At 50.1% G+C, this 17,209-nt stretch overlaps 1 protein-coding gene across 1 annotated transcript; it reads right to left on the reverse strand.

Annotated features, from left to right (window-relative positions):
* Nucleotides 1-3,738: 3,738 nt before the first annotated feature.
* Nucleotides 3,739-10,044, reverse strand: LOC100463545 (group IID secretory phospholipase A2). Its single transcript, XM_002915655.4, has 4 exons — nucleotides 9,980-10,044; nucleotides 6,797-6,941; nucleotides 6,018-6,124; nucleotides 3,739-4,477 (listed from the first exon to the last, which is right to left on the reverse strand). The coding sequence occupies exons 1-4, from the start codon at nucleotides 10,017-10,019 to the stop codon at nucleotides 4,332-4,334; spliced, it is 438 nt and encodes a 145-aa protein (XP_002915701.3). The 5' UTR covers nucleotides 10,020-10,044; the 3' UTR covers nucleotides 3,739-4,331.
* Nucleotides 10,045-17,209: the final 7,165 nt, after the last annotated feature.

The raw sequence follows: 17,209 nt of genomic DNA on the forward strand, positions 1-17,209 counted from the left end.
TTTTTTTTTTTAAGAGAGAGAGAGCAGGAGCAGGGGGAGGGGAGGGGCAGAGGGAGAGGGAAAAGCAGGCTCCCCACTGAGCAGGGAGCCCAACAGGGGGCTTGATCCCAGGACCCTGGGATCATGGCCTGAGCCGAAGGCAGACGCTTAACTGACTGAGCCACCCAGGCGTCCCAAGAGGTCTTTTCATGTAGGAATTTATTGACTCCATTCAACCCATGAGATAAATACTCATTTTTTCCCCCAATAAATATACTTTTTATTTTGGTACATTCTGGATGTACAGAAAAGTTGCAAGGAGTTATGGAGAGTTCTTATACACCCCTCACCTACTTTCCTCCGATGTTATGATCAGCTCACATAATGACAGTACTTACGGGAACTAAGAAACTGACATTGGTACGACAAGAACAGTGCTTCATGCCCGGTTCATAAATGAGCAGCCTGAGCCTGGTACTGGGTCACAGCAGCCAGTACGCAGAGGAGCTGGGATTGAAGCCCAAGGCAGGGTGGCACCATTCCCTGCCGCTGCACTGAGTTCCCATTCTGTAACAAGAATACTCACCCTTCTCCCTGCACCCCTGCCCTGCCCCCAGCCCTCCTCCCCCCTTAGAGAAAGCTACAGATTAGAGCACCGCGTGGCTCACCTGGGAGGCAGTGTGACGTAGAAAGCAATGATTTTCATGCATATTTTTCACTTTAGTTGTAATTGCTACTGGTTGGAATTGGTCATAAGGGGATTTTATTTTATTGGGGGAGAGGAATACTTAATGTTGAGAGAGGAGAAATAAAATATATGAAGTTGATGAATTCATGGGAGAGCCTGGGAGGACAGACCCAAGTGCACACGTGTACAACATCCAGAGACGATTCGAGAACCCAGATGGAGCCCCGTCTCAGGGAGACGTGGCCAGGGGGGCCCTTCAAGTGACCTCATTATGGACCTCCCCTCCCATCCCCAGGCAAATGGTATTATAATGAAAGCTCTGCATGCAAATGAGATTAAATAGCCAAGTGGGAGTGAGCCCCAAACTGGGGAGGTGGAGGTGGGAAGAGGGGGTTGGGGAGGGGCTTGTGAAATGGGCCAAGGGTGAGATCCTGAGCAGGGTGCCTTGAGCTGCAGCTAAAAGTGACCAGGGGTGTCCAGTACCTGCAGGCCTGTTCTGTCCCCAGTGTGTCCCTTTAATGTGCAGGAAGCCACGTTGTCACTCCTGTTTGACACGGTGGCTCCAGCTGCACGAATGTGTAGGAGAACCCTTGCTATGCCTTGAGGGGACTAATGACTGATTCCAGGCCCACTGGAAGCCCAGATTCCGTGATAAGGAACCCAGAGGCAACCCACAGCAAAGAGAGTTTTTACCCACCTTGTGCGCCAACAGGGTCCTGAATTCAGAATCTTGCCTTTCTGGTCTACCTCTTCCCTCTTTCTGCCCGAAGTCTGGCCCTTTCCATGTCAGCTTAGCAATACATAAATAAACTCACACTGGAATGATGCAGCACTCCCTTGCCAGGCAAGCAGTAAGTTTAGCTTTGATCAGAAAGCTTTGGGATGGTAGTCTTATTTCTTATAATTTTACAGTGAGGCGAAACCAGCCCTGAGACACCGAGGAGCTCCATTTGTGGTCGTGAGCCCTTTGGTGAACTGGCTTAGCTTGTCAGTAATTCCTGTCCTGGTAGCTCTTTCTATCCTTCACTGCCACGGAGGGGGATGGACCCCCTTCCCCCAAGAGTTAACACGGCTACCAGCTCATCACGCACGTGCTGTCTATTAAGCTATGGTTTGCTCACTATTACTTACACTTGCTAATCACTTTGGATACATTTTATCATTAAAGTCCTAACAACCTTATGAAGAGGTAGGATGACTTGGCCAAGGTCTTCCTGCCACGAGACAGCATTAGAATGTAGGTTCCCCTGTGTATTTTATCTCTACAGTGCATTATTGCTTCTTTATGTCTGAGAAATTAGTTTCTGTAGCTTGACTGCAATTTCCCTAATGGTTTTCGCTGTAGCCCTGGAGATGTGCTCCTCGAAAAAATTTGGTAGTCCCAAGATAACATAAAACCACATTTTAAAGTACAAATCCTTTCTAACACTACATACTTGCATGGATCGAGACACAAAAACATCGATTTGCTAGCAACCACATTTTTACGTTTGATCTGCGGAAGATCGAATGGAAACCGCCCCATCTCCCACCACCGTCAACAGGACCCTCTTCCCAGGTTCAAGGGAGACCATGAACATGAAAGAAAGGGTTCTGAAAGCACACAGTGCTGTGTGTCAGCGAAAGATTGTTATTATCTGGTCGAGGTGACAGAGGGGAGCGGGGTGAGGTGGGGAGATCCCTTTCTGTAACTTGTGTCCAAAGTACTATAGACATCTGCTCAGCCAGCCCCAGGGTCTGAGCCTCTCTAGCTGCTTATCCTCAAGGCCGACCAGAGGCATGCTGCACGGCGTGGCAGCCCAGAGTTCCCTGGCCGAAGCCAGCACTCTAGGCAACCAGCGGCTGCTGCTGGCTCCTTGCAGGGGCAGAAGGGTCGAGGACTGGGGGGCCAGGGCAGCGTGGGGGTCAGAGCAGAGGCTCAGTCTAGGAACGAGATACAGCACCTGCTCACATCCCGCCTTCCCTTCCCAGCTCTGGGTCCTGCCCCACTCACCAGCAAACACCAGCAGTGCGCACAGCAGGGGAAGTTCCATGGTCCCAGCGCAGAGCAGAGGGCGCAGCTGCTGGAAGTCCCCTTCCATGCAGGCNCCATCCATCCATCCATCCATCCATCCATCCATCCATCCATCCATCCATCCAGCCAGCCAGCCATCCAGCCATCCATCCATTCCAAATCAGTTTCCCCGGAAGCTGAGCCTGAGACAGGATTCTTGTGCAAGTGGGTGATTTACTGAGGGTGTGCTCTCAGGAGAAACCTGTAAGGCAGCAAGAGAAACAGGCCAGACCAGGGTACGAAGCTAAGCAAAGAGGAGTTCCAGACATTGGGCTTCAGCCTGATCCCATGAGGAGCTCTGGGGCATGGAACATGCCACCCGGGTGGTCCTGCATGGAGGTCAGAGCCAGGCAATTACATCCTTCTGGTATTACACTCTCTAGTCACTGGTTAGAGGTGGGCAGGGTGGGAGGGGTGGTAGCTCCCAGCAGACAAGGAGAAGGAGACAGATGTGAGCACATAGCAGCCAAATATCTGGCTAACTGGGACTGGGGGACAGGGCAGGTGGGGACCTGGGTGGGGCATCAGCGGCATCTGCCACAACCTCTATTCATCCATTATGGGTTCATTTGTCCATAAGCATTGATCAAGCACCTGTTATTTTGGGAAGCAGAGGAAACAAAGATGAGAGACAAAGCCTCTGCCCTCCAGGAGCTCTAGAACGGTTGGAGGGGATCAGAAAAGGCCAGATATATCCCACTCAAGATCAAATCTGGTAGATTACAGACCCGCAAAGTGCTATGCGGGTTTGGAGGAGGAAAAAAGCCTTTGGAGACAAGGAGGAGTCAGCCAGGGAGGCTTCTGTTGCTAGTGGCCCTTGGACCCTGAGGAGCCTCAGTGGGGCTCGGCCACCTGGGTACGGCCAGCGGAGCACTCTGCAGAGGTCCCAGCCTGAGAAAGCTCCTGGAAGCGGGAGAGGATACACTGCATGTGCGGGTGGGCCTGAGCCTGGAGCAAAAGGACCGGCAGCTTCATCTGGCCCTTAGCTCGAAAGGGAGTCATGGGGTCTCTTCTTGGTCCTGGGCACGGCTTCGGGTGCAAAGATGCAGCTGAGTCCAGGACGGTCATGCGTCCTGCCCGCAAGGACCGCCAGGCCTAGTTTGGGAGCATGACATAGTGCCGAACAGTGCGAGTCCCAAACTCCATGAGAGGTCCTACCCTGGGGCGGTGGGGGGCTTTGGGTTTTAAGAAGTAGAGCCACGTGGACAGGAAGATCAATGCTGCCCTTCAGAGAGGCCACCCCGGCCGCAGCTTGGACAGTGTGTCAGACAGCGTGAGACTAGGGCAAGAGGCCTGGCGAGTGGCAGTGGCAGGGAGGACCTGCCACACCATGGTCCCCAAGTCTCCCAACACCTGTGGCTTCAGCCCAAACACCATCCCTAGGGGCTCCCTGGCCTTGGCTTCCTCTCAGATCTCAATCAATGCTCAGAAGAGAGCTGCTGCCTTGGCTGGAAAGATTTGAAAGGTCCAAGAGCAAGAAGGAGGGTGGGGAGTGGTTGAGACCCTCCCAGGACGGTTCAGGGGGTCAGATGCTGGGGCAGGGGTGGAGTTGCAGAGCCGGAGATGCTGAGGAACAGGGGAGGGAGCGTGGGGCAGCCGACTGGGCTCCTCCTAGCACATAGGGGTCTGGCCTTTGCAGCGGGGCCGCCAGTAGTAAAACAGGTGCCTCTGGTAGGTATCCAGGTTCTGCTTCAAGCAGAGGGCCACCGCCTTGTCACACGTGCACAGCTGCTGCTCGCACCAGTTCATCTTGTTGGCTGCGGGGGGAGGAGATGGGGGCTCAGCGTCCGTCCCTTCCCGAGGCAGAGCCCGGGGTGGCCTTAGGGTCCCCGGAGGGAGTTTCTGAAGGCAGCCCCATCCTCCCGCAGCTCTAGGTGCGGTACCCTTCCCAGCTGCTTGGACTCTAGCTGCATGACCTGGGGCACATACCGTGACCCCCCTGTGTGCCATTGTTCCTTTATTTATGTATTCATCCATTTAACGAACAATTGAGCACCCATCCTGTGGCAGGGCCTGGAGGGACAGGACTGACCCAAACGGATGCGTGAGGTTCACACACACACACCCCCGCGTGGGGGCAGCAGATATGTGTGACCCGCAGAGATGAGGATCCCAACCTGTTCCTCGCGGAAGTAAGGGGTGATGCAGGGGCTATAAGACGGTAAAATAGGGGGACCGGACTCAGCTTCAAGAGCCGTGTGAGCTGAGGTGGGAAGGTTCTGCCCCCACCCCCCCGTGGAAAGCCGGAGTGGCAAAGGGGAAGTGTTCCAGGCCAGTGGAACAGCATGTGCAGAGATTGAGGCTGAAGGGACCTTGGTACGTCAGTTTCATTATCTGTACTTGGGGTGAGGGTAGGGGCTGCCTCGGGGCTGTCGAGAGTACTGAAGAAGCAAAGCACTCCGCACACAGTAGGTGCTCAATAAATGTTGGCTATTATTGTTGCTATTACTTAAAGATTTTATTTATTTATTAGAGAGAGAGGGAGAGCAAGCATGAATGGGGGAAGGGCAGAGAGAGAGGGAGAAGCAGACTCCCCACTGGGCAGGAGCCCAGCATGGATTCAATCCCAGGACCCCGAGATCAGGACCTGAGCCAAAGGCAGACGCTTTTAAGCCTTCAATGAACAGGGACTGATGTGATGAGCCCACTTGATTCCCAGCCCTGGGAGCTCCAGGCATGCACCCAGGGCCAGGGGGGACCAGAGGTCTAGCCCAGGCTCTGTCACCTGCGGCTGGGGGACCCTGGGCAAACACCTCTTCACTCTGGTCCCACTTTCCTTGTCTATTAAATGGAGATCATCAGGGCCGTGCAGCTCCTGGCTGGGCTGCTCTGAGGACCAGTAACCATGTAAGTTGTAACAATGATACCACAGTCCAAGTGATTTATGAGATATGCTTGTCAGTAGGCATGTGTGAGGCTTGTTCTGTCTGCTCTCATTTTAGTTGTTGAATTAACTTTAGGGGTAGAGTACTGTTACCGTCCTGAGTTTACAGACGGTAATACTGATGTTCGGAGGCGTTAAGCAACGTGTTCAAGGTCACACAGCTGGTTGATGGTGGCTCTGGGATCCAAGCTGATGTCTGCCACCCTTCCAAATCCTAAAGTGGTCAAAACCCCCATTGGACCTCTCCACACTCCTAGCCCCATTCCTCTACAGCCCCGCGGCTGTCACTGGGCTCATGAGAAAAACAGAGAGGTTGAGCGGCCTGTGCATTGTCACACAGCATGTGAGGGCAGCAAGTGCCAGAGCTCCCTTCCTCAGCCTCTAACTCCCAACCCGAGGCCCCAGGCACTCACAGCACTGGATGTCCCCGTGGGAAAAGTTGTAGTCATAATGGTCTGTGTGGACACGGCATCGGTGCTGCCTCAGGTGAGCATAGCAGCAGTCATGCTTCTGACAGCACCTGGAGGGAGAAGACAGGAGGAGGGACAGGCAGGGGGCACAGCTGCCCAAGGGTGGAAAGCGAGTGCCCACCTCGGAGGAGTCAAAGGCCGGCTCGGTTCTAGTCTTCTTTACGGTCACGCCAGCGAACACCTACTGAACGCTTGCTATGAACCAGTCAGGTGTTTTGTCTGTGAATATTCTCTTACCCTTCACCACCACCATGTGACCGGGGCGCTAATGTAATCCCCATTTCGTGGATGAAGAAACAGACTCAGGGAAGTCAAGCCACATGTCTGGGGTCACACAACCTGGCAGTGGGGGATGAGGGAAGTGACTCCAGGTCACTCTGGATGGCTCTCCCCCGTCCTGGCCGACTCCCAGGGGTGTGGTGAGGATTGAATGAGACAGTGGCAAAAGAGGTAGGGATTTAAACACAATAGCGTGCGATGGCAGCACAGAGTGTGTGTGGGTATTTGAACTAGATCAGGGGTTGGAAGTGCAAGGGGGCCTTCGGAGACTCTAGAAGGCAAACTCCAGGAGGGCCGGGCTGGGACTGGGCCTCAGCAGAGCTCCTAGCAAATGGCATAGAACGAATTCATGGAATGATACGCGGGGGAACAGGAAAGGAGAGAGTCCTGGGGTGGGGGCAGGACAGGACTGCCACCCGTGGCCCTGCCTGGGAAGGGATTACCAGTCCGTGGCATCTTTGGGTTGGCCTTTGCCCCCAAGTCCGCAGTGACAGCCATAGGGCCAATAGGAGAAGATGGGTGTCTTCCCGGTTACTTGTTTGATCATCTTGTTCAGGTTCAAGATCCCGCCCTGGGTTGGCACCACACCTGCCAAAGGGTCCAGCAACAAAGAGAGGACATGAACGTCAGAGGTGGCCCGTGGACCACAGGCCTGGCACTTGGGCCCTGTTGGACCAAACCAGTGACCTTGGATAGTAAAATGACAATAACCACTATGGCTATTAAAAATACAACAAGAGGGGCGCCTGGGTAGCGCAGTTGTTAAGCATCTGCCTTTGGCTCAGGGTGTGATCACGGAGTTATGGGATCGAGCCCCATGTCAGGCTCCTCCGCTGGAAGCGTGCTTCTTCCTCTCCCACTCCCCCTGCTTGTGTTCCCTCTCTTGGTGGCTGTCTCTCTGTCAAATAAATAAATAAAATCTTAAAAAAAAAAAACAAAAAAACAAGAGTCAGTACTTATTATGGGTTTTTTTTTTTTTAAGAGAGAGAGAGCAGGAGCAGGGGGAGGGGAGGGGCAGAGGGAGAGGGAAAAGCAGGCTCCCCACTGAGCAGGGAGCCCAACAGGGGGCTTGATCCCAGGACCCTGGGATCATGGCCTGAGCCGAAGGCAGACGCTTAACTGACTGAGCCACCCAGGCGTCCCAAGAGGTCTTTTCATGTAGGAATTTATTGACTCCATTCAACCCATGAGATAAATACTCATTTTTCCCCCAATAAATATACTTTTTATTTTGGTACATTCTGGATGTACAGAAAAGTTGCAAGGAGTTATGGAGAGTTCTTATACACCCCTCACCTACTTTCCTCTGATGTTATGATCAGCTCACATAATGACAGTACTTACGGGAACTAAGAAACTGACATTGGTACGACAAGAACAGTGCTTCATGCCCGGTTCATAAATGAGCAGCCTGAGCCTGGTACTGGGTCACAGCAGCCAGTACGCAGAGGAGCTGGGATTGAAGCCCAAGGCAGGGTGGCACCATTCCCTGCCGCTGCACTGAGTTCCCATTCTGTAACAAGAATACTCACCCTTCTCCCTGCACCCCTGCCCTGCCCCCAGCCCTCCTCCCCCCTTAGAGAAAGCTACAGATTAGAGCACCGTGTGGCTCACCTGGGAGGCAGTGTGATGTAGAAAGCAATGATTTTCATGCATATTTTTCACTTTAGTTGTAATTGCTACTGGTTGGAATTGGTCATAAGGGGATTTTATTTTATTGGGGGAGAGGAATACTTAATGTTGAGAGAGGAGAAATAAAATATATGAAGTTGATGAATTCATGGGAGAGCCTGGGAGGACAGACCCAAGTGCACACGTGTACAACATCCAGAGACGATTCGAGAACCCAGATGGAGCCGCGTCTCAGGGAGACGTGGCCAGGGGGGCCCTTCGAGTGACCTCATTATGGACCTCCCCTCCCATTCCCAGGCAAATGGTATTATAATGAAAGCTCTGCATGAAAATGAGATAAATAGCCAAGTGGGAGTGAGCCCCAAACTGGGGAGGTGGAGGTGGGAAGAGGGGGTTGGGGAGGGGCTTGTGCAATGGGCCAAGGGTGAGATCCTGAGCAGGGTGCCTTGAGCTGCAGCTAAAAGTGACCAGGGGTGTCCGGTACCTGCAGGCCTGTTCTGTCCCCAGTGTGTCCCTTTAATGTGCAGGAAGCCACGTTGTCACTCCTGTTTGACACGGTGGCTCCAGCTGCACGAATGTGTAGGAGAACCCTTGCTATGCCTTGAGGGGACTAATGACTGATTCCAGGCCCACTGGAAGCCCAGATTCCGTGATAAGGAACCCAGAGGCAACCCACAGCAAAGAGAGTTTTTACCCACCTTGTGCACCAACAGGGTCCTGAATTCAGAATCTTGCCTTTCTGGTCTACCTCTTCCCTCTTTCTGCCCGAAGTCTGGCCCTTTCCATGTCAGCTTAGCAATACATAAATAAACTCACACTGGAATGGTGCAGCACTCCCTTGCCAGGCAAGCAGTAAGTTTAGCTTTGATCAGAAAGCTTTGGGATGGTAGTCTTATTTCTTATAATTTTACAGTGAGGCGAAACCAGCCCTGAGACACCGAGGAGCTCCATTTGTGGTCGTGAGCCCTTTGGTGAACTGGCTTAGCTTGTCAGTAATTCCTGTCCTGGTAGCTCTTTCTATCCTTCACTGCCACGGAGGGGGATGGACCCCCTTCCCCCAAGAGTTAACACGGCTACCAGCTTATCACGCACGTGCTGTCTATTAAGCTATGGTTTGCTCACTATTACTTACACTTGCTAATCACTTTGGATACATTTTATCATTAAAGTCCTAACAACCTTATGAAGAGGTAGGATGACTTGGCCAAGGTCTTCCTGCCACGAGACAGCATTAGAATGTAGGTTCCCCTGTGTATTTTATCTCTACAGTGCATTATTGCTTCTTTATGTCTGAGAAATTAGTTTCTGTAGCTTGACTGCAATTTCCCTAATGGTTTTCGCTGTAGCCCTGGAGATGTGCTCCTCGAAAAAATTTGGTAGTCCCAAGATAACATAAAACCACATTTTAAAGTACAAATCCTTTCTAACACTACATACTTGCATGGATCGAGACACAAAAACATCAATTTGCTAGCAACCACATTTTTACGTTTGATCTGCGGAAGATCGAATGGAAACCGCCCCATCTCCCACCACCGTCAACAGGACCCTCTTCCCAGGTTCAAGGGAGACCATGAACATGAAAGAAAGGGTTCTGAAAGCACACAGTGCTGTGTGTCAGCGAAAGATTGTTATTATCTGGTCGAGGTGACAGAGGGGAGCGGGGTGAGGTGGGGAGATCCCTTTCTGTAACTTGTGTCCAAAGTACTGTAGACATCTGCTCAGCCAGCCCCAGGGTCTGAGCCTCTCTAGCTGCTTATCCTCAAGGCCGACTAGAGGCATGCTGCACGGCGTGGCAGCCCAGAGTTCCCTGGCCGAAGCCAGCACTCTAGGCAACCAGCGGCTGCTGCTGGCTCCTTGCAGGGGCAGAAGGGTCGAGGACTGGGGGGCCAGGGCAGCGTGGGGGTCAGAGCAGAGGCTCAGTCTAGGAACGAGATACAGCACCTGCTCACATCCCGCCTTCCCTTCCCAGCTCTGGGTCCTGCCCCACTCACCAGCAAACACCAGCAGTGCGCACAGCAGGGGAAGTTCCATGGTCCCAGCGCAGAGCAGAGGGCGCAGCTGCTGGAAGTCCCCTTCCATGCAGGCAGCCTCTTATATCAGCGTAGCCGCACCCAGCGGAGCCCACCCCTGTCCTTCCCAGCTCCCGCACGGGGGCACGCTCTTTCTAATTCCTGTTTCTAGCAATGGGGGAATTTTATTGTTTTTATTTTTAATACCTATTTTTTTTTAACTTTTTGATTGCAAAAGGAACACATTCAGTGCAGGAGATTTGAAAATCACGGACAGTAAAACAATTTAAAATCGCTCGTGACTCCAGCACACACCATTCACTTTTTTTGGAAATATACCTGACATACAACATTGTGTACATTTCAGGTGTACAACATGGGGGGTGGACACATTGATATATTATACCATGACTGCCAGCGTAGCAATAATTAGTACCTCTGTCACGTCCCATAATTATAATTTCTTTTTAGTGGTTGGAATAAAGATCTAATCTCTAGCAAGTCTGATGATTACAACACAATATTGTTGTCTGTATTCACTAGCCTGGGCATTAGATCTCTAGGACTCATTTACTACTTGCTGCAAGTTTGTACCTATAAATGATATCTGTCCTATTTCCGCTCCTCCCTGTCCCCTGGTAACCACCAATTTGCTCTCTGTTTTTATGAGTTTGGTTTGTTTTTTTTTTTTTTTTTTTTTTTTTTTGGTAAGCTGCATGCCTAATGTGGGCTTGAACTCCCAATCCTGATATTGTGAGTTGCATGCTTTACCAACTGAACCAGCCAGACACCCCACGCAGGTGCCCCATGCGTTTGTCTTTTCAGGCTCCACGTAGAAGTGAGATCAAACAGTATTTGTTTTTCTCTGTCTGACTTATCTCACTTAGCATAATGTCCTCAAGGTCCATCCACGTTGTCACGAATGATGGGATGGTCTTCTTTTCATGGCTAAATAATATTCCATTTTGATATCTCTACCACATCTTCTTTATTTGTCCATTGAGAAGCACTCGAGCTGTTTCCACCATTAACATTTTGGTATATGTCCATTTGGTTCTATTGCTGTACGGACCTTTCCACACTCTTCCCTGACCAAATGAGAAGAATGTTACAAGCAGTACTTTGTAGTCTGTCTTTTCATTTGCTCATCTAACTTGGACATATTTCTGTGTCATTAAGGATTCTTCCGTGGTAACAGTTTGCAAGGCAACCCCATATTCCTTTATGCATCTATGCTGTTCATCTAATGAATCCCCTATGGATGGACATATGGGTTTTTTCCAATTTTTTTTTTTTTTTTTTTTTACTCTTCTCTTCCATACAGTGGTACGGTGAGAGAAATCCTTGAGGCTAAATCTCAGTTTGTGTGCAGAATTATTTCGTAGGATCTGTTCCTAAAGTGAACCTGAGCCTCACAGCACAGGCACAATTTGAAGACAACTGACGTGTGTTGACATCTTACTCCGCAGGTCTGCCTCGGTTTGCATAGGAGAATCCTAACAAGGCAGATGGTGTGGACTTAGCCCAATAGGGTGGAGATGCTGGTGGCAGGACACGCAAGCATTCTAGAGAGGGTCTCCCACAAACGCTCCACTGGTAACCTTTCAAGTTGAATGGAAGTTCCATTGGTATGAGAGATAAGTTTTCTCCCATGCCCGTTAGATGGCTCTCAAGGACATAGTCCACAGACTGACCTCCTTGCTGCCAGTTCAACCAAAAATGTGTGCCAGCAAGAGTTGCTGCTAACAGTTCTCTCAAATCTAATTTTTCCTTGGTTCCTTGACTCAGTCACCAACTGACTACCTCATCTTTGAGAAAATAATCTGCAAATAACGCAAAATAATTAAGCAGCGAGCACTCTCTATGTCCCTGGCATAGTCTTTTCCATGCCTCCCTCGTGTGTGCTCTGTGCTCATTCCCTTACACTCCTCTCAGTGTGGGACTTCACCGTACCGTCTTCCAGATCTGGGCTCCTGATTGGGCGTGTGGGTACCTCCCAGAGTCCCAGCTGCTCCTGATCCGGTTATCATTTGGGTAGGAGCAAAAGCAGCCAAGAACACAGGTCCTTTGTTGATTCCAGAAAGCTTTTCCCTAATGGGACAGAAGACATGCCACTCATGCTACAAAAAGGCCTCAGAACCAGCTGTCCCTGACACCCCCCGAGACCCCAGGGCACACCTAAAAGGCTAGGTTTGGGGCTTTTACTTCCCTGGAAATGGTAGGAAAAACACTTGATGATACCATTAGGCTACAATCTGTCAAGATCTCCAGGTGGTGGGTGGAAAGGAGCAGGAAGTGCTTAGATGCTGGAGTGCAAATTCCGTTAGGAATATTTACCATCAGCCGAGCCTCCTCCGTGTGTCGGGCAGTGGGTTGTTGTCTCATTTAATTTTCACAACCACACCATGAGGAAGATACTGCTATTCCCATTTTACAGGTGAGGAAAGTGGGGCTCAGAGAGGTTAGAAACTTGCCTAGGGTCACACAGCTGGTAACTGGCAGAATTTGGGTTTGAAGACAGATCTGCCATAGCCACTCTTATTATGAGCTGGGCACTGCTTTAAGTGGTTCGCACATAGTCACATAAGTTACTGCCCTCATCCCCATGGTACAGAAAAGTCACTGCACGCAGGGGCTCCGCCATACTTTCTTGCCCTCCCCACACTGATGGAGGCGGAAGTGAGGAGAGCTGGCAGAGTCTGGAAAACTGCGGCCCCAACCTCACTGCAGAAGAAAAGAAAGTGGACCCCCGTCTCCTAAGAGGTACTCCCACAAGAGAAAGCATGTCCTTTTAGCCAGTGATAGACTCCTTCCCTTGACCCTTCCCTCCCTGTAAAGCTCCACTCACTGAAACGGTTCCATGGCCTGGATTCCATCCACGGGAACCTGCAGAGGGTATCAGAGAGGAAGCTTGGAGTTACCAAAGGTTTGCAGGAGAGGGTGGGGTAACGGAGCTGGCTTCCCTGGAGGCTCTGAGCTTCATCTCTGATCCCCTGAGCGGGCTGGGGGTTGGTTACCTGAGTGTGCTCACATTGTGAAAATTCCTTCAACAGTTTGCTATCAGACTCATGTGGCTTCGAATTCCAGGTTAACAGCAGCCATTACCTTGATTCCAGTACTTCAGTGTTCTGAGCCTCAAGTTTCCCATCTGAGAAATGGGACCAGCCACGCATTCCCTGCTGGCTTGCTGTCATGAGTTCAGGTGGAATGATGGGGAATACAGGCACACAGGTGGTGATCAGTAAATGCATGGCGCCTGGTGACCCCTCCTCCCAGGAGGACAGAGTTTGAAATTCTGACCAAAGCAAGGGGCTGGGCAAACTGACCTCCCCATCCCCAGAGTCTCTTGTTTCTAAGTGATGCAGAGTTGGTCACACAGCAGGGGGCTTTCCACTTTGACCTCTCCGTTCATTCAGAGTGACTTAAACTCAGACTAGTGGCCGTGGAATGTACTTTCAGAATCACTCGAAATCCCCACACCCAGCAGCTTCGCGGTGGTCATTGCCGAAAGGTTCTTCCGTTTCCAGCCTCGGCCCAGCCCCTGCTGCCTTCCTCAAGCACCACATCAGCCTGGGAGGTGGCGGAGCCTGGGCATTCAGAAGGAAGTGGGGCTAGTCTGGCCTGACGTGGATTCTCTCTGCTCGTCTGTTTCCTCATCTGTTGAATGGGGTGGAGGGAAATGAGAACACCCCCCCCCACCGGGGTTTTTGTAAGGATTCCAAGGGGCATATACCGTGCTTAGCTTGTATACTGTAAGCACTCCATAATGGCAATGGGTGTTGTTATTAACATTAGCTTATGGGAGGCAAAGACCGCACTTCCAAGAAATCCCACAGGAAGCCTGCAACCGATTCCATTCAACAGGCGTTTCCTGAGCACCTACTATGCGCTAGCTGCCAGCACACCCAGCACGCTGTGTAGGGTGCAGACAGCAAGGAGTAAGGCAGATCCCACTAGGGACTTATGATGTCCCCAGAGCAACCAGACACTTTGGAGCATTTTGGAACTTGGGCTGTGCCGACCCCTGGCGCCCCATCTCCGGATGGGGGCCTCACACCAATTTGCATGAGATGATTTGCATGGAGGTGGGTTGATCTGCCTGAGGAGTCAGAATGGGGGGATGACTGTGGACACCAAGATATTCGCTCGTCGGATTTGGCCGGAGCCCAGTGGAGAGGGCCATATAGAAGCTTCACATAGAGGCTACAGTCACAGGGTAGGGCCCAGGGGACAGGGGAGCAAACACAGCACAGTGCGGAGCTGGAGGCATGCCCCCTCTCCTGTGCAAGGCACAGTGTGGCTCTGAGGCTGGAAGGTGGGGTGGCCCCACTGGGCGTCTGAGAGCCTGCAGCTTTGAGGTGCTGAGGCCTCCATGATCAGTTGCGGGGGTCACACAGGGGAGCAGAGGAGAAGACTAGGAGAAACCTGGGGCTCTCAAGGCTCCTACAGAGACTCCCAGAAATAACAGCAAGACTTTATTTGGGAAGTAGGGGCTCAAGGGGGTTCCGACTTACATGGGCTGGATAATAATCCAGAGGCATTTCATTTCACAACCCCTGTGAGACCTGGTAAAATGGTTAGCCCAGAGGGATACGCCATTAGCTCCGAGGGAAATAACAATACTTTGCTTTGCACGAAGCCTTTGCTCTCACTCCCTCCTCAAAGCACAATTTATAAGGTGGTATTATTTGCCCCACTTCCAGGAGGGTTAGTGGGACTTTAAAGGGTCAAACTCTCACACAGAAGGCCGGCCAGACCCAATGTCACTCCCAAGTCTGGTTTTTCCCAATGGGCTATAGATAGCAGTGGGCTGTGGACAATGGCTGAATGGTGCCCTCCCTCAGTTTTTATGCTGAAATCCTAGTCCCCGCTACCTCAGGATGTGGTCATATTTGGAGAGAGTCTTTAAAGATGTAATTAAGTTAAAATGAAGTCATTAGGGTAGGTCCTAATTCAATATGACTCCTTATAAGAAGGGGAGCTTGGGACAGGGACAGGTCACAAGGAATGACCATGTGAGGACCCAGGGAGAAGATGGCCCTCTGCAGGCCAAGGACAGAGGCCTCAGAAGGAGCCAGCCCTGCTGACACCTTGATCTGCAACTTCCAGCCTCCGGAAAAGTAAGAAAATAAAGTCCGTTGTTGGAGCCACCCAGCCTGTGGTATTTTGTGATGGCAGCTGGAGCAAACTAATGCAGGTGTTACAAGAGCCCAGAGAAGAGATGTCCTGGCAGGCTCCCTGGAGGAGGTGAGCTGCCGTTAGTCATCATCCTCTTTCTGCTGCTTGCTCCCCTTCCCTGCCCCGCAGCGTACACACATACTATGCCTGCAGTTCAGAGATCTGATCTGAGGGATTGGCCTGGTCCTCCGGGTGCTGCCTGTAGACGGGCCTTCCTTGACTCCTAAGGCTGAGACACATGGCTCTCCAGCTTACTGCCTCAAGTGTCCGCCTCCATAAAATGGGAACAATGTCCTTCGATGCCTCACTCCTCCACTGTCAACTACTTAATGATTAGGGATGATTTGGCAAAGCAGTCATTATAGATAGGGATATATAAAACATTTTTGTTATAAATGTAGAAACCGTCTGTGTTTTCTTAGAAACGTTCTTTGTTTCTTTTAAAGTCAACTTGACTGAGGTACGATGTACCTGGAGTAAAACGCACCAATTAAAATGTGTCAAGTTCAGTGAGTTTTGACAGATGTGCACATCTGTAGAACCCCGCCCCCAGCCACCGCAAGAAACACTTCCATTCCCCAAAACAGTTCCCTCGGGCCCCCCTCGAGGTTGCGTTGTCCCAGGCACAGGGGTCCCCTCCTTTCAGTATTCTATCGTATGAATGTATCACAGTCTGTCCTTTTTCCAATTGGTGAAATTTGGATCGTTTCTGATTTGTAGCTGTTGCAAATAGCGCTGCTACGAACATGTGCGTGTAGGTCTTTGCACGGACATGTGCTTCCTTTTCTCCTGGGTAAAAAAGCAAGGGGTGGGATGACGAGGTCACATGGTAGGTGTATGTTTAATTTGATAAGAAATTGCCCAGCTGTTTTCCAGAGTGGCAGTACCATTTTTTGTTCCTCCCACAAGTATGTAAACGTTCCAGTTGCTTTACATCATCCCCAAAATTTGGTATGGTCAGTCTTTTAAATTTTAGGCACTCTGATGAACGTGTGGTAGATTCTCATGTGGGATTAACTTTCATTTTCCTGATGCTTCATGATCCCAAGCATCTTTCGTATAGGCTCATTTGTCAACCGCTATCTTCCTTGGTGAAGAGTCTGTGCAAATCATCTACTCCTTTTAAAACATCGTGTTGTTTTCTTATTATTGAGTTTTGAGAGCTCTTTATATATTCTGGATGTAAGTCCTTTATCAGATATTTGCAAATATTTTCTTCCGGTCTGTGACTTGTCTTTCCACGCTCTTAACAGTCTCTTTTAAGAAGCAGAAATGGAATTATCATGAAGTTCAGTTTCTGGGGTTTTTTTCTCTTATATATTGTGCTTTTGGTGTTGAACTAAGAAATCTGACTCATGTGGCACAAAGATTTTCTCCTATGTGTTTGTCTAGAAATTTTATATGCTTAGGTTTTATGTCTAGGTCTATGATCCACTTTTTAATATTTATTTTAAGAATTTTTGATAAAATATACAAAAGTGACATTTACAACCGTCATCATTTTTGAGCCTACAGGTTAATGGCATCCAGTACAGTCACACTGTTGCAAACGTCACCACTGTCCGTTTGTATATTCACAGTTATGCAACCATCGCCACAATCTAATTTACCACATCCCCCTGAAAACCCTGCCCACTCGCAGTCACTCCCCAACCCGCTCTGTCACATACTCCCTCCCCACCGGTCCTAGGCAGCCACTAATTTACTTTTTGTCTCTATAGATTTACCTATTCGGGCCATTTCATGTAAATGAGATGATATAATATGTGGCCTTTTGTAACTGTCTTCTTTAACTTCACATAATTTTTCAAGGTTCATCCATGTTGTAACATGTATCATCAGCATTTTATTCCTTTTAATTGTTGAATAATATTCCATAGTATAGATATTCCACATTTTATGTGTCGGTTCATCAACTGATGGACATTTAGGTTTTTTCTACTTTTTGGTTATTATAAATCATGCTGCTATGAACATCTGTGTGCAATTTGTGTGTGTGTGTGGTTGGATGTTTTCATTTCTCTTTGGTATATA

Source organism: Ailuropoda melanoleuca, chromosome 2, assembly GCF_002007445.2.
Source record: "Ailuropoda melanoleuca isolate Jingjing chromosome 2, ASM200744v2, whole genome shotgun sequence".
Taxonomy (NCBI): Eukaryota; Metazoa; Chordata; class Mammalia; order Carnivora; family Ursidae; genus Ailuropoda; species Ailuropoda melanoleuca.

What these genes read in the sequence shown, in the direction of transcription:
- LOC100463545 (XM_002915655.4), bottom strand. Translation starts at nt 10,019, where the DNA reads ATGGAACTTCCCCTGCTGTGCGCACTGCTGGTGTTTGCTG. An exon ending in CGCACTGCTGGTGTTTGCTG is followed by an intron (nt 6,942 to 9,979) that starts GTGAGTGGGGCA and finishes ACCCTTTGGCAG; the next exon opens with GTGTGGTGCCAACCCAGGGC. An exon ending in CCCAAAGATGCCACGGACTG is followed by an intron (nt 6,125 to 6,796) that starts GTAATCCCTTCC and finishes TTCTCCCTCCAG; the next exon opens with GTGCTGTCAGAAGCATGACT.